We start from the raw sequence: 25,111 nt of genomic DNA, 5'->3' as shown, positions 1-25,111 counted from the left end.
CATGGGGCATCTCCCTGCCGTGGCTGTGTCCCCAGCGGTGGCCTTGGCGTGCCAGGACAGAGCGAGCGGTGGCCAAGGGCTTCACCCCAAGGTGACACGAGGATGGGGGGTACGGATGGTGCCCCGGGAGAGCCAGGGGGTGGGAGGCACTCGCAGGCTGTTGGCATCTGGGGGAGGGTTTTCCAAGGTTGGAATTGGGAGTCGTGACGCGTCCTTCCTCTCTGCAGGTCCCTGTGTCCGTGGCCATGATGTCCCCGCAGATGATCACGCCGCAGCAGATGCAGCAGATCCTCTCGCCGCCCCAGCTCCAGGCCCTCCTGCAGCAGCAGCAGGCGATAATGCTGCAACAGGTAACGCGGGTCCGGCGCTGGGGGCGGCCGAGCCGTTTCTCACTGGTGCCTGGGAACGCTGGAGCTTGTTGGGGGCAGGCGGATGGGTCCTTTCCTCCTTGGGCTCCTGCGTTCCCTCTCTATTTCCTTGGGAAATCCTAGCGCATCCAGCACCAAGAGCTGCGGGTGCTAACGATGCCGGCAAAGCCGGACGCTGCCGCTGTGAATCAGGGTCTTAAAGCCCAAAAAGCTCCCCCACAAAGACTGGTTTGGGGCTGGCTGGCTCATGGGGGTGGATTGGTGCTGGGGTGGATACTTTTGGCTCCGTGGAGCCCAAGCAGAGCCCCCGCGGCCGCTATCTGGGCTTTGGGGCAGGTGCCTGGGTCCAGCTCCAGCCCCTGAGCGCGTGGGTTTGTTTCTCACGGCCCCGCTCGACTTTTCCGGAGCGTTCCATCAAATGTGAAATGTACAGGGAGGGAAGAAAAAGGAGGAGAATTAAAAAAAAAAAAAAACAACCAAAAAAACAAACCTCAGCTCCGAAACAAAACAGGTCTGCTTGGGTAAACACCTCCCGCCGGCGGGAGGGAGAGAAGGAGAAATCCCACAAGCATCCTCCACACCCTTCCTCCTGCCTGCAGTACCTGTTTACTCCAAATAGGCCGATAAGGATTCAAGGTTGGCCCCAGGGAAAGAACAAAGGGTAAACACTGCGCTGGGTGGGTCCTTCTCCGAGCCTCTTTGGAGCCGGATAAAGAAACACGTTTGACTGCAAATTAAACAACCCAGGCCGGAATAGCTCGCATTCTCCACCAGAAGAAAACCAAACATCACACCTCTCACCCCTGACCCAATGTTCCCGCCGCCGCGCTCCGCCGTGATGCAGAGACCTGGCTTTGATTGGCTTTCGGGTAAACACCCAGGCTTTCCAAACCTGTTCGCCGACAGAAAAAGCAAAGTTGCTGCTGTCAGCGCTGTCAGCCCCGAGCTGATAAAGGCTTCCCGGCATCCAAAGGGGCATTCCTCAGCCGCCGTCGCCCCTGCGCGAGGGGTACCGGCTGCCTGGGAGGGGGCTGTCGGGTCTCGCTGACCTCCCCGTGCCTCTGGCCCCCCCCAGTACATGCAGCAAATCCATCACCAACAGTTTATTTAGGGGCCAGGGCGAGAGCCGGCGGCAACGCCGGCAGGTCCCAGCGCTGCCTCCTGCTAACTGGGACCCTCTCTGGCAGCTCATCGTGGGGCCGGGGTGTTTTTCTCCATTTTACTGGCCCAGCAAAACTCCCTGGTTTGACTGGGGTGCTGCGAGGAGCCAGGTTGCCCGCGTGGTGCCCATGAAGGGGGATGCGGGTCCGAGCCCTCGGCGCTCGCAGGGTTGCACCGGCCAGAGCGGGGCCGTGGCCGCTGGGAGCCCCTCAGCTCTCGCAGCGCTTGCCAGGGGTGTTCGGGGGTCCCACCGTGCCCAAAATGGGGTTTCTCCGCTGCTGAAACACAGCGTTATGTGCCGGAGCTTCTCTCCAGGGGCTCACCCACCTCTTGCATTTCGTATTCCCTCATTGAACAAACCACTCCGAGCGCAGCTGCAAAATCCCAGGATGCACAGAAATTCCTGAGCCTGGGCGGGGGGGGTTGTGACCATTCCGTCCCGGTACCAGGCAAGGTGTTGGCTCGCAGACCCAGCTGGTGCCAGACAGCCAGGGCGACTGGTTGGCATTGAAACGACCGTCAGGTTTGGCATTGGGATTTTACTCGCTGTGGCGATCCGGAGCCCTTAGGAGTGTGTGCCCAAGGTTTTTTCCGCAGCCCTGACTCCATCCGCGGGCGTTTTTTCCCTCTTAACCCGCAGCCAAGAGCCTGCCCTGACGGCACGGTGCCAGGAGCTGTGGCAAAGCCCGGTGCTGGGGAGATGCGAACGGGGTGTTTCTGCTGCTAATCCGAGCTGCTCTCTCCCTTCCCATCCCTCCCAGTTGCAGGAATACTACAAGAAGCAACAGGAGCAGCTTCACCTGCAGCTATTGACGCAGCAGCAAGCCGGAAAGCAGCAACCCAAAGAGGTGAGCTCACGCGGATGGGTTCTGGGCCATCAGATCTGGCAGCGAATAAAAGGGGGACCGGCGAAAACAAGGCGTGCATGGATCCCAGCACCCAGGGCAGCCGGCTGGAAGCCAGCAGGGATGGGAGACGGGAGCATATCCTGCTCCTGGGGGGTGCCAGGGCGGCTGGTCCGGCTGCTGGGAGTTCCTCCTCCTCCCTATCTGTGATGTGGCACGTGCACCGAGCTGCGTCGTTCTCGGCGCCCGCGTCCTTGTCGGCGCATCTGGAAACTGCGAGGTGGGAGTGGGCTGGCAGCTTCGGCGGAGCTGCCGGACCCTCCCTGGCGAGAGGGGCGAGTCGCTGCCCCGCGGGCACAGGGCGAGGGCTTTCCAAATCCTCCCCTCAGCGGGAAGCCGAGGAGGCTCGACTCAGGCCTTGCCCCGCGCGCTGGCCCTGCCAGGCTCTCGGCACGGCTCGGGTCGGGCAGCCCAGTCCTGTTGAGCTGGCACGGCAGCACCCTGGCAAGCAGGCAGGTGGGAACCCGAAGCAGGGCTTTTCCTGCCAGGAAAGGCGGTTCTGCAAAACCCAAGCGCCGCGTGAAATGGCAGCGGTGCCGGCAACGGGCTTTTCCAACGGGAGACACCGAGGCAAGGGGACGCTGTCAGCCCCCCGTGACCGGGTCGGCGGCGGTGGGCCCTTTGCTGGGGAGGTGGGTGCGTGGTGGTGAAGTATTTATGCCGGTGTGATTGCATCAATCGCGTGTGACTCCCTTTGCCAAACAGGTTTTCCTGTCCCTTCCCGTAGTAACGCACTCCAAGGTGGTGCGGCTGTATCAGCAGCGCTCGATTTTGGGGATGTGCCGGTCACACAGAGGCTAGGAGTCGATTTCCTCCTTTTCCTCCCTTCCTTATATGTTTTTGCCCCCAGATCGGTGCCCGTGGGGGGATTTTGCGTGGCACACGGTGCCACTCGGTCCCTGTCCTCTGCCCAGCACCAGCGGGAAGCAGAGGGATGGGATGCTGGGGCTGTTCCTTGCAATCACCCCTCCCAAAATCCACCGCCCTGATCCACGCCCATCAACTCTCAGCACCGAAAAACTCAGCTTTCTTTTGAAGGAGAAAGCGTTTAAGCCCAGCCTGCGCTGCAGCGGGGGCTGGATGCCCCGGCGCAGGGGGAATCGGGTGGCTCGCGCGGCTCGGGGTCGGGCCGGCGTCCTCTCGAGCCTTCAATAGACTTTGACCCCGGGCTTTCACGGTGGGGTGTCGGCATATTTACGCAGCGTGCGTGGGGGTCAGGCTTTATCGGAGCCATCTCCGGGAGCTGGAGTAGCTGCTTGTGCTCCAGGAACGGGGGAGGCATAAATCTGAGCTTTCCTCAAGGACTTTCCTCTTGGCCGTGGCGATGTTATATTGCAGCCACAAACGGATATATAATTAAGCCCTAACAAAAGGCTCGCGTAGCGGGCTCCTGGTTTAAAAAGCGCGTGTTAACTTTTAATTAAATGGTACAGAGGAGATGAGAAATTTATCTGCGAAGAAAGTCTGAGTGGCCAGCGGGGGGAAGGGGCTGCTGAAGGGATGCGTGTCCAGCTCCTGGCAGCCCCGAAAAACAGCAAGAGGGTCCCCACAAGTAGTTTCCCCTCCCCAAAACCCTGACCGGGCTTTGTGGGATCAGCTTCGCTCTGTGAATTTGGGCAGCTGCTGTTAATAAAGCCTGTGTCAGGGCAGCAGCACGCGCCTGCCGGGACCGGCAATGCCGTTGCTTCCCCCGACGGCGCGGGGAATAGCTGGCGTGTCTGGGATGCTGCCGCAGAGCCGCTCTTGGCCGCCGTCGGCTCCTTCATGGAAATCTCCGGCGATATTTAATGACGGCTGCGCTGGAAGGTTTGTAAACCGAGAGCCCTTCTGCTTTCCCTCTGCTTGATTTCAAGGGCTCGCCTGGGTGTGATTGTAAGCCAGCGGCTCGTCTGCGAGCGCGGAGGGGGAGCAGCAGGTGGGAACGGCTTTGTGCCGCCGCCGTGCCGGGAGCAGGTAGCAGCATCTCGAGGAGCGGCTCAGATCTCCCCAGGAGGAATGGGGCGGCTGGAGACCCCCCGACGGGCGCGGGGAAGGGGAGAGCAGGAAAAGAGAGAGCATGGAGGATGGAAACGTGTCGGAAGCGCCTGGCGGCAGCATCCTGTCCCAGAGGATGCGGGGGATGCTCTGTGTCCGCGGTCTGCAAGGAGCTGCGCCGTGGCGGGAGCGTGAGGAAGGGCTGATCCATGCGTCCGTGCATCCCACTGGGATGGGGCTGAGCTGCAGCACATCCCAGCCCATCCCAGCACGTTTTCTTGCGTTAGGGTGTAAGGGCGAACCCCCAGCTCCCAGCAGCATCCTGGGCGTGGGGGGAGCGAGGAGCTGCTGCGCAGGGCTGGGACCACGCCGGGCAGCCCCTCGCCCTCGTAGCACGCGGCAGCGAAGCCGGTGTCTGCCATCCCGCTCTTTCCTGGCCGCTTTGCCTCCCCAAGCCCAGCTGCTGCAAGTAGCGCCTGGGTGTGGAGACCCCAATATCCCCCGGGGGTCTCCATGTGCCCCCAGAGCTGCTGAGGAGGGGGTTTGTCCCTCTCCGGAGTCCGGTGGGGCAGGGGAGGGGGGTGACGCGGAGGGGGCTGCCTGCTGCCTAACCTCAGTGTCAGCTTAATGAACTGCTCCTGTCAGTCCCGCGTGTCACGCCGAAACTCCTCCTGATGTGCTCATAAATCAAAGTGACGGCGGCTCTTACCCCGCTAGCTGCACCCAGTCATCTGCGTCTAATGTACGCCGAGCGCAGGCGACGCGCCGGACCCCGAGCCCCCGCGCCGGGACGGGCGCTGGGGCTGGGATTTAGGGGAGCGTGGGGGCCAAACGCAGAGCAGCCTCCTGCGGTGGGTGCTGGGGGGGCTGAAATTCAGGCTCTCACCGCCGTGCTTTCTCCAGGACCTGACTTGGAGCCGCCGGGCCGGTGGGTGCTGTTGGGGGGTCTGCCCGTGGGTCACCAGTGGTTTTGAGCCCGTGCCGTTTGTTGGCTCTGCGGTGCAAACTGGTTTCCCCAGGGAGAAAGTGGACTTTGTTTTGGCTTAGGCTGGGTGTTTGTGCATCCGATGGGAACCAGGACTCATGTTCCCGAGGCCGGTCCTTGCTCTGGTGAAGCTGGAAGGACGCGCACGTGGATTTGAAGTGCGTAAAGGTCCAGGTTCAACACGGTCAGCGTTGTCCCTGCCAGAACCACACGTTGGTTGGGGGTCTGACTGTGCCGGCCGCGCGTCTCCGGTGAAGCCAGGTCGGGAGAGCCCAGCTGGGTTACGAGGCGCAGGCGACGTGCCCTGAGGATCTGCGTGACTTCATCCGCTCCCAATTTCCTCCTGCGCCGCAGCCTGGAAGTGCCATGAATGAGGCTGTGTTCGCGCAGAGCCTGGGCTTGTCCCAGGGCCCCCGGGGAGGGCGGTGGCAGAGCCGGGAAGAGGAGGAGAAGCCCAGCCCATCCCATCCCATCCCATCCCAGTTCCAGTTTCTAACCCAGGCGAGGACATGCGTGTCTGTCCCACGCGGTGGCAGAGCTTCCCCTTGGAGGGGACCGGGACACTGTTGGGGGCAGCGCTGCCTCTGTTAAGACCCTCGGGCGCACAGCCTGGTCCTGCCTTTTTTCCTCCATCGTGGTCCTAGCCGTCCATGGTCTCCCCTGGTCCCTTGGCCTGGAGCCCTCCTGGCTCAGCACCGTGCTCCAGGAGCAGGGGTGAGCGCGGGGATTTCTCTTTGCTGGGTGGGAATTGCTTAGATTTGCGCCTTTATCTTCAAATGTTGGAGGTGCAGGACTGAAGCAAAGCCAGAGAGGATCCGGACTTGACTCTGGGAGCCAATTCTGCAGTGGCCAAGAGGTGGAGAGGACAGGGAGGAGTCTGCACATCCCTTGGAGGCTGAGAAACCAGATTTGAACTCTCTCTGTGCCCTAGACAGGACTTGCAGTTGCAGATCACAAGAATTTTGCAAGGCAGTGCCTGGAGCCCGACCTTGCCCTGCGTTTCACAAAGCCCTGGCCGAGCATCGGCGGTGTCTGCGGGGGACAGCCTGCATCCCGCGGGGCCCGGGGCGCTGCTTCGGGTACGGCAGCACGTGCTGCTTCCGAACTAAGCTGTGAGCTGGGTTTGCCAGGGAGAGTCTGTCTGCCGTTCCCTGCTCAGCAGAGCACGAGATGTGGCCTCGGGGATCATGGAGAGAGCGAGGTGGGGCTGTGCCACATCCCTGGCATCCCTGCGATGCTCAGACCCTGCCAGCAGATTAAAAAAAAAAAGGGGGACGTTTCCTATTGCAAAGCTCTTGTGCTCGTCAGCAAGAACGTGGAGGTGAAAATACATCTTTTTGGGCAATGGGGCTGCAAAGTGCCCCCGCTCAGGAGCGCAGTGAGATCAGGGGGAAACGCCGCAGCACGGGCTCGGCTGGTGGGTTTTGCCAAGGCAGGGGCTTGCTGTGCCGAGAGGGGACCGGGCACTTCCCGTGCTCCGGATAACAGAGGGGCCGAGCTGCTGCTGGGGCTGGCCGACGCCGGCTCGCGCTGCCTGCCAGCCCGGCTCCTCGCATCCCGCAAACAACGTCTGTGCAAACAGAGGGGTTCAAGGGGTTACGGAGACGCCTGCCCCGCTAATGAGGCCGGGCAGGCTGGGGGCAGCTCCCCTTCCGTGGCCGGCTCGGATTAGCAGCTGCCTGTCCCCATCCCTAATTGAATTCTCTCCCCTTCAGTTAATTCTCATGGATTTCTTGGTGCCTCCCCGGGGACCCGTCCTGCCTAACTAGTTTAGGACTGGATGTGGCGCTCAGAGCGCGGCCGGCTCGTGGGGACGGGTGGAAGAGTCGCCTACCTGGGGGATGCTCGTGGCCGGGGTGGGGGCACGGTGCCGGTGCCTGGGGGCCGGGAGCGCTGGGTGCCTGCTCCCCCATGCACAGTTGTTTTCTGCTCCCCATAATGGTCATTTTTGACAAATAGAGACTGTTTTCCTGTTTAAAGGATGGTGTTGTGCATCTGTGCAGTCTTAGGATGCCTTTTGGGTGCTGGCAGCCCCATTTCCTTCTGTGATGCTCTCTACCCGTGCGACCTTGCCCAGTGGCTCAGCCTCCTCCCGTGGGACCCCGCGGTGTTCGCCCACCTCGCAGGCAGAGCTGGGTCTCTGCTCCTAACAAGCCGCCAGCTCTGCTCGCTCCCTCTCTTTTCCATGCTTTATTTTTCCCTTCTCCTTTCCTTTCCTTCCCCTCCTCTTCCCATAGATCAAAGCCACCGTCCAGCTCAGCCACAAGCTGAGGACGGAGGGACGCACGGCCACGGTACCGCCGCTGCGGGCATCCGTCGCTGCCGCTGCCTTCCCTGCGAGGCTTCTGCTGCAAGGCTGGAAATAACGCGCTTTGATTTCTCCCTTTTGTCTCCCGGCAGCCGTTAGGGAACAAGCAGCTGGCCTTCCAGCAGCAGCTCCTGCAGATGCAGCAGCTCCAGCAGCAGCACCTGTTAAACCTGCAGCGCCAGGGGCTGGTGAGCCTCCCGCCGGGACAGGGCACCGTGCCCCTGCAGACCCTGCCCCAAGGTAAGGGACCCCTGCCCGGGGTGGGGAGCGCGGTGGGGGACCCCACAGCTGCTGTTTGTCCTCGCTCCAGGCAAGGGAGGGCTGGGGAGGGGGCTGGGGGGGCGTTGCTTTACCTGATGCACCCCTCTAAAGTTTGGGCGTTAACGGCCGGAGCAGCTTGGGAGAGTTTGAGCTGGGTTGTGCGCAGGATTGGGCCCCCAGCTTCCTCTTGCAGAGGGGTACCAGGATGCAGGGGTCTCCTCCCCTCCAAGGGCAGCTCGTGGGGCTCCCTGGGTGCCTCGGATGGCTTGGTTTTGGGTTCCCAATGGGGCCGTGGAGCCTCCCCTGCCAGCTGCTGGCACAGAGGGCTGTGCCCGGCTCCGAGCGATGATTTCCCAGTGCATGGTCCAGGAACCCAGCCGTGCTGGCTGGAGCAGGGAGGGAGCCCGTGGGGTCCCGAGCCAGCTTGGCGTGTGGGTGCCAGCGGGGGCTGCTCCTTCTCCCCGCTGACAGCGGGCGCTTTCTCCCCGTGCCGTAGCTGTGTGCCCCTCGGACCTCCAGCAGCTCTGGAAGGAGGTCACGGCCGCCCAGCCCGTGGAGGACAGCATTAAGCAAGAAGGCCTCGACCTCACCACCAACACCTCCAACTCTACCTCGTTTTCTGCCGCCAAGGTCTCGCCTCCCATTTCCCATCACCCTCTGCCCAATGGACAGAGCACCATGCACACGCCGAGAAGGGACAGGTAGAGCCGCCTCGGGCCCTGGCACTTGGTGCTTTTATCCCTGGAGAGGTGGAAGGGGCTGGGATCCATCACCCGCAGGGCTGGCAGCGGGGCCAGGGGGGCTGTGTGCCCATGGAGGGCAGGGAGCCATCGCTGCAGCATCTCCTGTGGGTCCCCGAGGGCCGATCCCGTGCACGGGAACGCTGGAGCATCCCGGCTGCCCCATCTTGACGGTCCCTTTCCCTCTTCTGCAGCTCTTCCCACGAAGAGACTCCCGGCTCCCACCCGCTCTACGGCCACGGAGAGTGCAAGTGGCCCGGCTGCGAAACCCTCTGTGAGGACTTGGGACAGTTTGTCAAGTAAGTGCTCCCCCTTTTTTGGGGGGGGTTTTACCAGAGCCCACACTCTCGGGCCAGGACAGCACGGGGCTGGAAGTAAGTCTGGACACCCCAAAGTGTGTGTGCCTGGGGCCCCGTGCAAAAGGAGAAAGCACACCAGGGGTTGTTGCTGGAGGAGAGCAGACCCCGTGCAGCGGGCAGGAGCGGGCAGCAGGCGAGGGGAGCAGCTCCGCTCCTGGGGGGCGCGCGGAGGGGAGGGAGCAGATGGCAGCGCGGCAGCCGCTGACACTGCTTGTGGGCTCCGGCGCTGACTGATTAACTCCGCTGTCGAAGAGCCCTCTGCTAGCGTCAGGGTCAAACAAATTGTTTTCACGCTTCGTCAGAGGTTTACTTAATTAGTTCATTTGCAATTAGATCTCTTTGTAGCCGGGATTTTTAGCAAAGACATCAGAAGGAACTGACGGGCTTGCTTGCTCCTTCCCCCACCGCCTCTCCGGCTGTCTGCTTGGCGTGCGCGCTTTGCTCTCCGTCGGCAAGGTTTGAGGTTTTTACAAACCCATCCTGTCCACTGCCATGCATTCGGGATCGGCTCCGGCAGGAGCATCCCTCGGACCGCACCGGCCTCCTCGTTCCCAGGGAAGGAGCCGGGCAGAGGCCTTGTAGAGGAGGAGGGGGATGAGGAGGGGGATGAGGAGGTGCGAAGGCCGCCTGGCGAGGCCAGGGAGGCATTGCCTGGTGGCGATGGAGCGAGTGAGTGGGTCAGGCTCCTACGTCCTCCTTTCTCCGCATCTGACTCACGGGGTGAACCTAAATAAGGCATCTCCCCCCGCCTCTCCGGGCATGTTTCCATGGCACGGGGCAGATGAGCAAGCTCCAGTTTGGAAGCTGGAGCTGGGGTTGGCAGGGGATGGCCAGGGCTGGGTGGCGGTGCCGGGAGAGCCTTGCAGGGTCCCAGCTGCAGCGTGGGCCTGGCCTTGAGCCTCCCCTGAGCATCACCTCCACGGAGCCGCTCGGAAAGCCTCGGCGCTGGGCCGCGAAGGGGCAGTACATCCTTTGCGCAGTGGTTTATAAAAGCCTGTGAGGGGTGGTGGGAGACATCTCCGTTCCCACTCAGCCCACCCTAGGCTCTCCATAGCTTTTCCCTGGAGAAATGGCCATGCCCTCGGTCCAGCCGAGCGGCTCAGTCCAGCCGCAGCTCTGCGAAACAGGGCTGAGACACCGGCGGGGCTTGCTCACAGACGGGCTTGGCAGCTGGTCCCAGTTACTTAACTTGTTTGTGCACGTTGGGGCTGAAAGTCTGTCGCAAACAGCCGGGGGAGACTCCCGCCCGGAGTCTCTCCCTCCCGTCTTCCGTGTCCGGAATGAGGGTAGGTACTCCTGAGGCACCTTCTCCTGGGATGTCTCAGCAAAAACATCTCAGTCTTGGTTCTGAGAGCGTTGGTCCGTGGTCCTGGGATATTTGCGTGTTTCCCAGCATCGGATGCCACCTTTTGAGGTGTTCCTGGGGCAGCCCTGGCGTGGTTTGCCCTACCGCCTGGCATCCCCGCACCGACCTGTCCCAATCCTCCGGTGAGGACCCCTCGGATTTGCACCGCCCCCCCCCCCCAACCCGGCCATGCAAAATCTCCAGGGCTGGGTGCATCCCAGGGATTTGTTGGGTTCAGGGACAAGGACCCCCGTAGGGGGATGCTGGGGTGTCCCTGGCTCCGCGGCAAGCAATGTCCCCGCCACCGGCCGCTTGTCTCTCCCAGGAGCCCTTCCCCTCCCCGAGAAGGAGGGAGGGCTGCAAGGACCAAAGGTCCTTGTGCTTTGTAAACGCAAAGTGCCATATAAACTTAAAGTATGAAAGCGGTAGGATGAGGAGCACCCTGGAAATGCCACCTTCTGCCTTCGGGGATTTCCTTAGCGGGTGTGAGTAACCTCCATAATGCTGCCTTTGTCCTGGAAACCTGCTCCTCAGGTCCTCCTGGGCACCTCCTGCCAGTCGCCTTCTCAAGGACTTCCCATCAACCGGTGGCTGCTCCTAAACGCCGTGGGTCGTATGCCACCCTCCGGCCCAGGTTCGAGGCAGAGGCACAGCCCAGTTTGCTTGGCTGCCTTCATGCCTCGGTTTCCCTTCTGCTCGTTGCGCTTTGGGCAGCAGCGCCGGAGCATCCCCGGCACGGGCCGCGTTTCAGGCGCGTCCAGGCGTAAACCCCCGCGTTCTTCTCCCCAGACACCTCAATACAGAACATGCACTTGACGACCGAAGCACGGCCCAGTGTCGAGTCCAGATGCAAGTGGTACAGCAGCTGGAGATACAGGTGGGTACCGCCCCAGCCTCGACAGACGCGTGTTTAAAAAGCCGTCTTCTTCCCAACTCCGCGTGCCATGTCTTGGCTGCTCTCTGCGGGAGGAGAGCAGCGAGGCCACTAGCAAGATAACTAGCCACCCCAGTGTCATGGGGGCTCGTTTTAAGCATCCTTCCCAAATAGGGGTGCTGCCCCTGGCCAGGCAACAGTCCTGATGGGGATCAAGACCTAGAGGACCCTCTGACTGGTTTCCTTTCCAGTACCAGCATCCCTGCAGGATTATGATGGGGCTGGAGGAAGGGACAAGCCATCCCTCCTGCTCGGAGCATCCCTGTGGAGATGGCACAGAGCTGGAAGGCACGTGTCGCTTTGCGGGGGGTGCGTCCCCACAGGCGGGACAGGAGCGGTGCCCCAGCCCTTGTACTGCCGGAGCGAGAGCCACGGGGCCGCTGGGCTTTGTGGAAATCAGGCCACTTATTTTGGTGATTGGTCGTGGTCTTTGGAGCCCAGCATCAGGGTGCTATTTTTGGAAAACCAGTTCTTTAAATAGTGCCTCTCCCAGCGTCTCCGACTCCCCAGCGTGCCGTGCGTAATTCGGTTAATGGAGAAGGGAGGGGAGAAATGGGAGTTTTCATCTTGGACTTGAAAGCCATCGAGGGGGAAGCTGGGACGGGGCAGGGGTCTCTGTCAGAGGGGTCGCTCGCCGAGACCCCTGTGGCATGGCAGTGCCTGGGTGCCCAGCTGCTCGGCCAGGGGTTTGCGCCCATCGCTGTGCGCCGTGGTGGGTACCATCGCGGGGGATGCCAGCCCCGGGGGACCAGCGGGCCACGATGCACGGCAGCCACGCAGCCTCTGCCTGGGGTGACAATGGCGGGGGGACGCGCAGCAAAGCCTTCCCGGGTGGGGATCGCATCCCGCGCCCCAGCCCTCGCTAAAGCGAGAGGTTGAAAGCAATTACTGGGGCTTAAAGAGGGGAGGGAAAGGAAGGAAGGGGGGCGGCAAAAAAAAAAAAAAAGCTGAAGGGCGAGCAGAAAGCTGCACATGCAGAGAGGAGAACCTGCCAGCGGAGCTACCAATTATAAAGTTTTCAGCACGGAGCTCCCGCTGTGCCGGCGGAGAGCGTCTGCATCACGAGGGGAGACCTGTCAGCTCTAATGAGCACCACGACAGCGCAAAAGCATCCGAGCTGCTCCAAACTTCCAGCAAACTCTGCTCCGGCTCCTGCCTTTAACTCCTTCCTCGCCCGGCTCCCCGCTCCGACGCCTGCCCGGCGAGGGGGCTCGGCTGGCGGGGGGAGCGGCGGCACACGGGGACACGGCCGAGCCCCCGAGTTTGAGGGGTCGCGGTGGAAAGGGAAGGCGACGGGAAGAGAGCGGGTGTCAGATCCCATCGCCTCCGCCGGCCTCAAAATCTCTCCTGGTGCCAGAGTGAATATTTCACCCTTCTCCGCACTCCGAGGAGTAAACAGGCGGGAGCGCGCAATTAAAGCGATGTTGCGCGTCCGGATGGATGGATGGACAGACAGAGGGGTGGGTGGGCGGACAGGGAGTTACTGGTGGGACGGAGGCAGCAGGGGCTGGAGGAGGGCGAAGGGGACGGGGATGGCTGGCACCGCGGCGCGGGGACCAGCGAGGGCTGTGGTGGGTGGCCGGGACGGAGCCGTGCTGGTGGATGGCAGCCCGGAGGCGTGAGAAGTGACTCTGTTTCACCGTAAATTTTTCATCTGGCTGCAGCAGCAGCCCCCACGCCCCCCAGAATGGGTGCTGCAGCCCCCCACAGCCACGGTGCCTTCGGGGCTCTCGGGATGGCTTGGTGCCAGGCAGGAGGTGGCTCCCATGGGGACACTGGAGGGACACTGGAGGATGCTGCCTGCCCAGAGCCAGGGCTGGGGGCTCAGCGGGCGGCTCCCCCGGGCCGTGGGCACCTCCGCGGTGACTGCCAGCACTGCCTGACCGTCTCCCTTCTGCTTCTTGCCTCCCGCAGCTGGCAAAGGAGAGCGAGCGTCTCCAAGCCATGATGGCCCACCTTCACATGAGACCTTCAGAGCCAAAGCCTTTCAGCCAGCCTGTAAGCGTACGTCCCCCTCCTTCCCTTGTACGTCCCTGCAGCTGCCCCCTCTCCTCGCCTTTCCCCTCGCCACCGGCTGCCGTTCCCCTCCCTGCCCCGCGCAGGGTCACCCTGGCTCTGTTCCGTCTCCTGTGTCCTGGTCCCTTGTGCCAGCGCGGGGCACCAGGCAGGAACGAAATGCAGCCAGTGACAACGCGTCGTGCTGCTCTGCCAGCTCGGATGCGTACTGATTGCATCCCATCCCGTGGCTGCATCCCATCCCTGCCGATCCCAGCAAACCCCTTCGCTGCCCGCTTTGTGGCATGAGCCAGCCCAGGCCCCGCCGGCGTGCCGGGGGCTCTCCCAGCTCCCGCCTTCCCCACGCCAGCGCCCAACCATCCTCCCTCTCGCCTGTCCCTGCAGCTGAACCTGGTCTCCAGTGCCACCCTCTCCAAGAGCACTTCCGACACGTTCCCCGACGGCTTACCTCATCCCCCCACCTCCGCCACGGCGCCCATCACCCCCCTGCGGCAGGGTCCCTCCGTCATCAGCTCTTCCACTTTACACAACGTGGGGCCCATCCGCAGGAGGAACTCGGAGAAGTTCTGCACCCCGATATCTTCAGGTGAGCTCCGGGATGGGGCTCAGCACCCTCCAGCGCACGGTCCCCAGGTCCCAAAGTGGGTCCCTTCACTCCCTACACCCCCCCCCCCCATTTCTTGTCCCCTCTTTCAGAACTTGCACAGAATCACGAGTTTTACAAAAATGCGGACGTCCGGCCGCCCTTCACGTACGCCTCGCTCATCCGGCAGGTGAGTGGCTCCCCGCGCCGCGGGGTTCAGCTCTGCACCCCAAGACCTGTCCGCAGGGCAGAGCTGTGTTTCCCCCCACTTTCTCAGTCCTGGGGGACCCCCCGCACCCGCTGAACCCCCTCGTACCTTGCCACGGGGTGGGCATTGAACCCCGCCGCGGCGTTGTGAGTGATGCGCTTGTCCCCTCTCCGGTTTCCCAGGCCATCCTGGAGACGCCCGACAGGCAGCTAACGTTGAACGAAATCTATAACTGGTTCACGCGGATGTTTGCCTACTTCCGGAGGAACACGGCCACCTGGAAGGTGAGAGCAGCCCCGCTCAGCGCCCTGGGGCTCGCCCCATCCCACCCGGGGTGATGCTCCGGCTTATGTGGGCACCTCTGGTGAAGGACCAGTTCATTGCACAGCTCTGGGATAGCGTAGGGAATTATTTTGTGGATAAATCCCACGTTTTTCCCCCCCGAAATGCATCCTTGGTCTCTGGGGAGGCATCATCCATGCAGTAGGACACGGCGAAGGGCTGCGCCGTAGAAGCCGAGGGCTTTCTGCGGAGCTGGGGCTGGAGCAGAACCACCCACTGCCGTGCTGGGAGACGGGCAGGGAAAAGAGCGGGACCCTCAAAATAGCGGAGAAGGTTAACGATAACCCGGGGGTGGACGGCACGCGGCGGGCGGGAGGTGCTGCGGCTGGGTCTCGGCGACTGCTGGGGATGCGGGTGCTGGCCCGCGGGGACGGAGGGAGGGCGGCGGTGGCTGTGTGGCCATCGGTGAGCGGGGTACCTGTACCCCTCGGCTCCCCCCACCCAGTGCGCGGTGCAGGTTTTGAATGTTTTTGGCGTGGAGGAGCCCTTTGTCACCGGCCCGGGCTGATGTGTGAATTTTGGGGAGCTGGGGCTGCTCCCCCCTTGGTGGTTTAGAAATCAAGAATTGAAAAACGCATCTCGGAGGAAAGGGGTGGCTGTGAGGAGCTGTTATTGCCCTGACCAGGGAAGATGTATTTATTGTTTCCTGCCACGTGTGTTTACGGAGGCCGCTCCCTCCTGCTCGGGGCAGCATGAAGTGGCAAAGGGAAACTAACACTTAAAAAAAAAAAAAAAAAATTAAAAAAAATTCCGAATAAGCAAGGAGCGAGCGAGATGGAGCGTTTGGGAAGGGGCTGAGGAGGAATCGGTTCTTCTGGAGCCTGGGGCCCCCGTGTGTTGCTGCTGCAGAGCAGAGCTGGCCGCAGCAGGGCTTTGCTTCTCCGCGGCCAGCTCGGGGTGAATAACGGCTGGTTTGGCTCCACAGCGCTACGGTCGCCGCTGGCTTTGGCGTAGCCCGTCCCGAGCGTCTCCCCGCCGTCCCGCGTGCCAAGCGGGGAGGATGGCGGCGGGAAGGAGCAGGGTCAGATGTGCCTGGGCCATTTTTGGTGCTGGCCGTGTCCCTGCGTCGGTCTGGAGTCCCCCTCACGGCACGCGTGCGGCACTGCAAGCGCTGCGAGCGTCGCTGCGAGCATCGCTGGCTGCTGCCCGCGCCAGGCCTGTGGGAACACCCCCAGGTTTGGGGAGAGGGTGGGAAGTGATGGGGGGCGTCAGGACAGAGAGCTTGGTGTGGCTGTCGCTGCTCCCAGGACAGCGTCTCGCCGTGGGGCAGAGTGGGGGCCGGCCGGGGCAGCTGCCCTGTGCCTCGGTTTCCCCATCTGTGGAAGGAGGTGAAAATGCCTTTCCCCTTCCCTTTTCCTAGCTGAAAGGAATAAATGTTTGGGTTTTTTTTTCCTTTGCGACTCCCCGCACCCTGCATTATCCAAGGGCAGAGTTGAAGTCCTGGAGGGGCATCCCCCAGCCCTTCTGGTTCCCTTTTTGCTGCTCTTTATTTTTTCCTGTTCCGCCACCAAAATGGACAGCAGGGGATTAAAAAGAGCCGAGGTGAGGTGATTCCCTTCACAACTTTCAGTGTCCAAGGCCAGGCTTCTTTTGAAGGAGGGGGGTACACAGGAAAAAATAATGTATTTCCGCTCTTCGGAAAACCGCCGGCTCTGCTGCGGCTTCTCCCTCCTGCTGTAGCTTCCCGCCAGGATGGGACGGGAGTGCCGGGGGGCAAGGTGGGGACCCCATCCCCATGGCCAGGCAGAGCCGCCGTGGGGCATAGGGGCCCACAGGGAGACCCCCGGCACGGCACAGGGAGCGGGGCCGGGGCCGTAAAGCAAACATCATTAGAAAAGACAAAGATGAGAAGCAAACAGAGCTGCCAAGTCTGGCACTGAACAAATACTCAGTCGAAATACAAAAGCCACCGTAGGATGAGGCAGGGACCCCCCGCTCCAGCGTCGGATGGGAGGATTTCCCACGTTGGGCGTCTCGCCTGGCACCTCCTCCGCGTCCTGGGCCCGGCACCCTGCCCCACACCCAGCACTGGGGACCAGGCGTCCCAGGCTGCATCGCATCCCACCCAGTGCCAGGATTTATTTTATATTTTATCCCCACTTCAGCCTTTGCCAGCGGACCCACCGGTGCCTCGGAGCAGGGGGATGTCACCGGGGGGAGAGGGGGGACACGGGCGCTGCTGGGCCGGGGCTGTGTCTCGGCGTGCAGGAAAGGTTTCGGCTTTGCCACGCTTCTCGCCTTGGACCAGGGCGTTGTTTGGACGAGGAGCCCCCAGCGCGCACAGGAAGGAGGAAGGGGAGCACGGGGCAGGATCCGGCCCTGGCGAGGGGAGGAAGTCCTGTGTTTGCTTGCCAGGGGTTCAAGGGCACCAACTGACCCAGCCCCGGCCGGACTGCGGACCCCCGAGCGCGGGCAGGGAGCGGGGTATTTGCAGAGATGGTGCAAGGAGAGAGCGAGGGCCGGGGGGCTCAGCCCGGTGTTTGGGGACAGAAGTCCCAAACGAGGCATCCCTGAGGACGAGGGACACCTCCGCCCCCGGGGCAGGGGATGTCCCGGACGGAGCGTATCCCTTCAGGTGGGAGCGGCGATGGCACCGGGCTCTGCGCCGCACCGAGCATCGCCCGAGGAACCGGGCCGGCTGCTGAACCGCGGGTTCTTGGTGTGACCCAGGGGTGCTCGATTCCCCCCAAAAATCACACCAGGCAGCACCAGCTGTGCCCAAATCTTCCTCAGGAATCGGCTCCCGGGAGCCAGGGAGCTGCTTGCCGAGTTCCCCGCGGGGCGGCCGGCGGGCGCGGGGCAGCGGCCGGAGGATGGATGGATGGAGGATGAGGGAAGGAGCCCAGCTTTGGTTTTGTCCTTAAATTAAGAAGAAAAAGGGGCGATGGTGCAGTTTGATGAGTTTCTGGGAACTGAAACACTTTCCAGCGTGAGGGGGGTTCAGTCCTTGTGTCTCCTTTTGCCTTGTTGTGTTGGCCGGCTCCTTTGTTTATACAGCCCCCGTTCGACCTTTTAAATTGCTGTTAATGTTTTAGCGTAACGAATTAGTCTCTCATCACGAATCAGGACTCGAAATAAAAAAAAAAAAATATTAAAAAAAAAAACCCCTCCGAGGCCAACTTCCTGAAATTGGGGTCATTCTCATTTGCAAGGCAGAGAATCTGAGAACCTTAATGCAAGGAAATTTATTCAAAGGCAGAGCCCCGGCGTGATTAGGCCCTTTGTAATTATAGCTCGGAGAGATTCCACTCCAGCCTCCTGCCTCCCTCATGGATTAGCAAGTGAGTCGGAAAAATACACAGGATTTAATTAGAGGCAAATTAAAATTGGTAATGAAATAGGGGCAGTAGCAAATGGCAGGGAGTTGGAAGGGGAAAAGGGAGCTGGTATCTCTCGGGGCTGTGCTGTCTGCCTACGTGTGTGTCTCTTTATTTTACATTTAGAAATGTAAAGATGGGCGATGTAAAGAAGAAAGGGAGGGAAAGGACCAAAAAAGGGAGGGTGGGGGGAAACAAAAAGAACGGGAAAGATTAGCTGGCTTTGCCGAGCGTCGCCGAGCGAGCTGCGGCAGAGGAGGTGGCTCTGCTCCCGGCTCCTGGCTGGGGTGGCTTGTCCCTTGTCCTGCTCTGTCCCCGTCTTCCTCGGCGTTCGGCCAAGCTCCGCGAAACGGGGTCGTGCCCCACGTGCGGCGCGGGGGCTCGGCTCCTAAACCCTCTCGGTGCTGGCGGGATGAGCGAGCGTTTGCGGCGTCCCCGGGTGCCTCTGCAGAGCTGTAGCGAGCGGAGCGTGGCTGGGACAGCCCGGAGCTGTGGGGACCCGCAGGGGCTGGGTGAGGAGGAGGATGGGGAGGAAGAGGAGGGTTCTGGATGGCAAGGCGAGGGGCCGTGCCGCTGAGCTCTCCTGCCCGCTCTGCCCGCAGAACGCCGTCCGCCACAACCTGAGCCTGCACAAGTGCTTCGTGCGCGTGGAGAACGTCAAGGGAGCCGTCTGGACCGTCGACGAGCACGAGTACCAAAAGCGAAGGCCACCAAAGATGACAGGGTGGGTCCTCTGTTCCCATGGGACGCAGCGCGGGAGCTGCTCTTGCACCCACCTCTGCAGCCAAACGCCCCGTCCCCGGGCCGGGAGCGCTCAGTCGTGCATCGTTCTGCTTTCTTTCTTTGTGCAGGAGTCCGACTTTAGTCAAAAACATGATTTCAGGACTCGGTTATGGAGCACTTAATGCCAGTTACCAGGTAAGGACCCAGTCCCCTCCGTGTCGGGGATGCTGGGGCACTAAACCTTCGCTGCTCCGCGGTCCTGTTTTCCATTGCGGTCTCGTATCCTCCCTGCCTCGAGCCACCGCCGCTTTCCATTGCAGGCTGCGCTGGCAGAGAGCAGCTTCCCGCTGCTGAACAGCCCCACCATGATCAACACCAGCTCGGCCAGCGGCATGCTGCACGTGGGCCACGACGACGTCAGCAGCACCGTGGAGCAGGTCAACAGCAACGGCAGCAACAGCCCGCGCCTGTCCCCGCAGCAGTACAGGTCAGCCTGGCCGGGGGGCGAGGGGACGAGGGACGGCGCTGGCGGGTGTTACTGGGCTGCTGGAGGGTTTGGAGCTAAGGGGCGGTGGGACCACGGGCACTGGGAGCTGCTCGTTGCCTCCCGTGGGTCCTGTTACCCGGGTGAGGGGCAGCGCAGGGATGGGATTTAAAGGACTGAGAGCTTCATGGGGTTGCATCCACGTGGGACCGGCTTCCCGAGGCTGAAGGCTTCCCTCCCCGCAGCCATCCAGTGCATGTGAAGGAGGAACCCGCCGAAGCGGAGGACGACAGCAGACCCGTCTCGCTGATGGCCACCACCAACCAGAATGTGACGATTCCCGACGACAGGGACCTGGAGGAGGAGCTGCCGGTGGAAGACTTGTCCTAAGGACCCCTTCCTCCTCCTCGCCGAGGGGCAAACCCTTCCCACCCTCCCGGCTGGAGACTGAGCGATGGCTCCCACCTCCCCAAGGTGACCTTCGGTGTAAACCCGATTCTTAAAGGCACTTCCACAGAGCAAAAGGGTTTCCTTGGTGCAACAACCTGTCGCTGACGGCGCGTCCCTCCCGCTCCCCGCTGCCCTGCGCTGCGGCCCCGGTGACTGACCGACCCCTGCCGCGGGGGACGTCCTGCGACACGAGAAGCGAAAACCCAAGAGCTGGACTTTTTCTCCCCTCCTCCCTTGGTTAGTGACTGGTGAACGAGGATGGTAGGTTGTTTCTGTCCGAAATGGTCCCTCCTTCCTTCCCTGTGCACGGTGGGCATGAGGAAGGCACCTCCGTCCCCTCTTCCCCTGCGTTGCTCTGCCGCCCGGCGATGCTCGAACCTCCGCCAGCGACCGCCCCGGGGAGGGAAGGCGATGGCAGGAACCCGCCGTCATCTCTCCGTCCCCCAGTGGGGTTTGCACTAGGAGGGACCGCGGACCCTGCCCAGGCGCTGCCTCCACCCAGCTTTGGGGGCAGAAACAGCAGAAACGAGGGCGAGTCCTCTGCCGTGGGCTGGGCGTCGCGCTTGCACCGTTGTCTGGCGGCGCGTCGGTGGCACCGTGTCCCCGTTGCCTTCTCACCTCCGGCGGGTTGCTAAACCGCCCGGCGAGCAGAGCAGCCCGCCCTCCTCGAGCCCCCCGGTCCCCGCTGGTGGCACCCAGCAGTGATGTCCGTCCCCGGCCGACCGCCGGCGCCGGGCAGCGAGGACACGGCTCCCCGCTTCCATCTCCACGTCGGCTGCGGCGGGTGACGCCTCTCCCAGCCCAGGCGGGGACGACCGGTGACTTCGACTTCAGGGAAAGGCTCCTGGTCCCCTGCGTGCCCCATTCCTGCTCCGACGCCGGGGCAGGGTGTCCGAGGACGGGCGATGGCACGGGCAGGCAGCATCCACCACCACCCGGGAGGAGCTGGCACGGTGGTGAGCCGCTGCTCGGCCGTCCTGCCGGTAGCAAAGCCGATCCCGGTGAAATTCCCCAGCAACCAAACCTGGCCGTGGCCGGCGAGCCGAGCCTGCTGCCACGGGGTCTCCTGCTTTCATCTTTTCTTTTCGTTATCCTTTTGTGTGTGTGTGTGCGTCCAGATGGGAAGATACCAAAAGATTTTTTTAGATGCAGAAGGTCCGTAGTTCAGGGGAACAGATGGTATTGATGCCAAAAAAAAAAAAATAATTAATAATAACGAGAACGACACAACCAAACACCCCTCTTCTCCCTGCTCTTTCTTTCTGTGGTGATGTGGGTACCCAGCGCTGGGCTGCTCCCGGCCACCAGCCGCAGCCTCCCTGGTGCCCGTGCCGGTCTTGGGGACCAGCATCTTCCCTGGGGACCAGCATCTTCCCTGGGGACCAGCATCTTCTCCAGCACGGCCAGGCTGGCGCTGGCCAATCTGACACGCGGTGGGGTCACAGGGGACGTGCTGTGATGGATGTGGAGCTGCTCTCGGTTTTGAGCCTGGCTCCAGGCTCTCCCAGAACAACCCAGAGTGCTGCTCCGTCCCTCCCTGTCCCCCGGGATGAGATGGTGGCCCCCATGCTGGGGTGTGGGTGCCGGCACCCCAGGAGCTGCGTTTTGGGTTGAAAATGCAACGCAGAGCTGTGGGTCCTGGAGAGGTGTGCTCTGTCCCCTTGGGGAGCACCGACCGCCCCGGGGGGGGGGCGCAGCCCGATGGGGGGGTACAAAAGGGGGTCACCAGCATCCCCCCTGCCTGGTGCTGCAGAGGGGCCCTTTCCCCTCCCTTAAAACCCCAGAAAATCCCGCACTGCCTGCTGTGGCCAGCCCACGCGTGGGTGCTCGCCGTGCCGCCCTTCGCTAGGTGTCTCCACTCGACCCGTGTTTCTCCCCGCGCCGCCGCCTCGCTCGCTTCTGCCAAAATTTCAGGGCGAGGATTTTTTTTTTTTTTTTTTTTCTTGCCAGGCCGCCCACTTCCCCTCACCCTTCGGCCTCTCCCAGCTCGTCCCCATCGCTGCCGGCTCCCACCGGGCTCCCCCGGCCACCAAAGACCCCGCCCGGGCTGGGGGGGCACAAACCGAACCCCATCTCTTTCGAGGTGGGTGCAGCCCTGTCCCCTTTACGTCCGAAGCAGCCGTGAGGCCGGAGACGCCGCGTATTTTCCTCACTTGCTTCCTTTTTTACTTTTTTTTTTTTTCCCCTTCTTTTTTTTTTCTCTTTTTTAATTTCAGTCTTGCGATTTTAAGTTATTGATTGAAACGCGTTTACAGCTGCCGCGGGCGGGTGTTGCCGGAGGGAGGCCGGGTTCGCGCGTTGCCGCTTCGTTTGTGTGGAGGCGCGGGGAGGGATGGACGGGATGGGTGTCGGGGTGCAGCCCCCAGCCCCCTCTGCTGCTGCTGGGCCACGCTTCCCCCTCAGCAGGGGATGGCCTGCCTCCGTCCCGGGTTTTTGGGTTTTTGGTTCTGCCTCTTCGGGCAGCGCCAGCGCCCGGTGTCACCCCTCGTGCCGCTCCAGGGTCTCCGGGACATCCCGGTGTCCTTGGGGAGGGATTGACCTGGCCTTCTACGGGTCTGGTTTGTCCTCATGGTCTTAAAATTTAATTTTGTAGCAGCTCTGCAACCCCCTGGGTTTTTTTTTTGCGTACGGTTTGGCAAAATCCAAGGCGATCCCGACACGAAGCACCCGGCATTGGCGAACCCTCCAGCACCCACTGTGCTTCCTCTTGGGGTGTGATTTATTATTTTTTTTTAAGCTTTTTTTTCCAGAGGTACAGACACCCTGAAATGCTTCCCCGATCTGCATGGATCCAGCCAAAATTCCCTGTACGCCATCGCCCCCAGACCCCGCGAGGACAACCCGGCACCTTCCCCTCTGCGCCGTATATTCTCTAGCCGCCACCCTGGCTCCGACGAGCGCTCTCTATATATATTATATATATAAATAAGTATATAAATATAAAGGAGTTTTTCTCTTTAAACACATGCACAGGTTTGGAAATTCCTGTGGCTCCAGGTGATGCCTCTCCCCCGGCTGTCGCCGAAACGGGAATCACGGTGGGTGATTTCACGGGAAACGTGCCCGGTTTGATACTCAGGGGTAAATTTAATTCATTCTCTTACCCCCCTGCCCGGCCCCGCCGCCTCTGCAGGGTCCCATCCGAACCCAGGTACCGTGTCCCCTCCCGGCCTCGCCCGCCCTCACCGCCCTCCCCCCGGTTTATTTTTTTTTTTGCTGGTTTGTATTTTACAAAATTCTGCGTATCTTACCTCAAACACGCGCCGGAGGCGGGGAGGGGGGAGAAGGAAGGGTTAAGGACCAAACGCAATGTGTGGCAGAATTGTATGTCTGTATATATTGAGATATATATATACTGGGTTTAAACCTACCAACACCAATTGTTCTTTTTTTTTTTTTTTTTCTGGATTTTTTTTTTTGTTTTATTTCCTGTTTCTTCCCCCACCGGGGTGGTTCTGCAAGGGGAAAAGATGGGCACCTCTCTGTAAGTAAAGGCATTTTTCTGGTGTATCCCACTGAAGGATTTACTCATTTCTCCATGGTTTGTAATTTTTTTTTTCCCCCAAATAGCTAGAATGGGTAGAGCTGGGAGGGGTGTCAGAAACCAGTGCTCGAAGGGAAGGGGTGCTGGTAGCACTGGGGGGCTGCTGGGGAGGCGAAGGGAAAGCAGCAGCTGAACCTGCGTTAAACCAAAGGGTTTTTTTGCGTTGTTTACACGCCTGGCCAGCCCAGGAGGATCGCCCTGGATCTAGGTTTTTGTCCTGGAAGCGTTGGGGACGGTAGGGACAGGCCAGAGCGGGGGCGTGGGGACCCTCGGCTGCCCCAGTGGTACCCGGGTGGGCGCCCAGGCCGGGAGCATCCCCATCCCCAGGCTGCTCCGGGGAAGCGCCAGCCCTGCCAAAACCTTTTCATTTTTTCCCCCCCTATTTTTTTTTTTTTTTCTTTTTCCCCCCACCCTCTTTGGCGCTGGGTGGGAAGGTGACGCTGGGGAGGTGGGACGAGGTCCGAGGGGGCCGGAGGGGAGGGGGGATGTGTATAAAATGGCCCTTTCTCTCCCGCCGCCGCGTCCCTCGTGCTGTATAAAGGAAATAGCGTTGCTGTGTATTTGTACTCCGAACTTCCGTGTGTCTGCGTTGGCAGACGGTAAACCCTTGTACAGTAGATCTAGCTGCATGTAATCTGTATGGACAACGGCATTATAAAATGCAATAAAATAAATTACCTATCATGCTGCTGTGCTGGCTGCTTTATAATTATTGATTTAAAAAAAAAAAAAATCTGCATTTTTAATCCTCGTAGGCTCTTCGGCAGCGAGGGAGCGATGGCCAGCCTGGGCGTCAGAGGGGAGAGAAGTGACTTGCTCTGGGCTGGTGGTACTGGGGGGCTGCAGCAGCCCTGGTAATTTAGGTCCCTGATTTCTGCCGCTCGCCAGCTCGCTCCTTCCAGCACCACCCCGTAAACCCGGAGCACCGGCTGAAATTCCCATCTCGGGTGGGTTTGCTGAGCTGGCCGGCCTTGGGGTCGCATCCTGCCCGCAGGACGTTTGCTGATGCTGCTGTTGGCATGGCAACACCTCGCGGGTGCTGGGAGCCGGACGGTTGGGGTGCCGGGAGCCAGGCGGCTGTCGGAAGTTGCCAAACCCAGGATTTTTTTTTTGCCAGCACCGAAGAGTTGCATTGACCGATGGGGTGCTCAGTTCTTCCTGCGAGTTCAATCCCCTCCAGCCCCGGGAGGCAAAGGCACGGAGAGGGGACGTGGCAGCACCCACCCAGTGCTGGTAACCTCCCTGGGTGCTGCCCGCTGCTCCCTGCATCCCAGAAACCTGGGAAGAGCTGGAATTTCCCTGGATGTGCTGGTTGCATCCGGCTCCTGCTGCTGGACTCCTGCGGGTGGGATGGGGTGGGATGGGGTGGGATGGGGTGGGATGGGATGGGTGGGATGGGGTGGGATGGGGTGATAGTGGCCCCTTGAAAAGCGCAATGGCAGCTCAGACAGGAGCGTCCCTCCTCTTCCTCACCAAGCAGCCCCTGCTGGGATGGGAAGGGTTTTCCCAAAGGCTGGAGCGAAGGTGAGTTGCTGGATGTTCGCTGGAGTTACCGCAATAGGAGATCTGCCGGTACAAATGAAAAATAACAATTATTAAGAAGATAATAATTACTAGGTAAGAGAGCTTTTGCCGCTGCCCTTAGGGGATTTTTCTCCTCTCTCTTTTTTTAATTTTTTATTTTTTAAGACCGATTCTGCAGTGCAGCCCCTCCGCCACGTTTAACACATCCACATCCTTGTTCTTCAGAGGCCTCTTAACTCCAGCGGCACCCACCAGCCTGGATGCCCGGACGCAGCCGCCCGCGCTCCCTCGTGCCGCAGGGTCCCCGAGCAGCCGGGACGCGCAGCACCCAGCACCGGCAGCAGCCCTCGGGACGACGGCGAGCTGGGACGCAGCTTCCCGACGGCTCGGCACTGGAGGTTTATTCGGAAGCGCTGGGTGCTCATTGAGGCTTTGAAAGCAGGCTTGCAGCCTCCATATCTGTCCTTTAAAACAAAAAAAAGCGAGATTTTTGGCACTCTCCTTGGGGAATCGACTTCCTGGGGCACCGAGGCTTCGCCAGCAGGAACTTCTGGCCGCTGCATTATTTTTTTTCCCCTGA

The 25,111-nt window shown here is 61.3% G+C and overlaps 1 protein-coding gene across 4 annotated transcripts in view; it reads left to right on the top strand.

Annotated features, from left to right (window-relative positions):
• FOXP4 (forkhead box P4) overlaps positions 1-20,040 on the top strand; it is a 56,255-nt gene extending 36,215 nt beyond the window's left edge. For 3 of the 4 annotated variants that reach the window (XM_086765525.1, XM_086765528.1, XM_086765526.1), the window contains exons 4-17: positions 228-350; positions 2,291-2,377; positions 7,794-7,941; positions 8,459-8,663; positions 8,897-9,001; positions 11,196-11,283; positions 13,255-13,344; positions 13,741-13,942; positions 14,053-14,129; positions 14,330-14,431; positions 18,409-18,530; positions 18,658-18,724; positions 18,850-19,016; positions 19,259-20,040. In XM_086765525.1, coding sequence (XP_086621651.1) covers positions 228-350; positions 2,291-2,377; positions 7,794-7,941; positions 8,459-8,663; positions 8,897-9,001; positions 11,196-11,283; positions 13,255-13,344; positions 13,741-13,942; positions 14,053-14,129; positions 14,330-14,431; positions 18,409-18,530; positions 18,658-18,724; positions 18,850-19,016; positions 19,259-19,403 — 1,728 coding nt within the window. In that variant the 3' untranslated portion in view covers positions 19,404-20,040. The remainder of the gene's footprint in view (positions 1-227; positions 351-2,290; positions 2,378-7,793; positions 7,942-8,458; positions 8,664-8,896; positions 9,002-11,195; positions 11,284-13,254; positions 13,345-13,740; positions 13,943-14,052; positions 14,130-14,329; positions 14,432-18,408; positions 18,531-18,657; positions 18,725-18,849; positions 19,017-19,258) is intronic. The other variant, XM_086765529.1, reaches the window with a different exon arrangement.
• Positions 20,041-25,111: the final 5,071 nt, after the last annotated feature.

Source organism: Chlamydotis macqueenii, chromosome 23, assembly GCF_036417535.1.
Source record: "Chlamydotis macqueenii isolate bChlMac1 chromosome 23, bChlMac1.mat, whole genome shotgun sequence".
Taxonomy (NCBI): Eukaryota; Metazoa; Chordata; class Aves; order Otidiformes; family Otididae; genus Chlamydotis; species Chlamydotis macqueenii.
The sequence above is the reverse complement of the archived record's forward strand: the minus strand, read 5'-3'. Positions and strand labels throughout refer to the sequence as shown.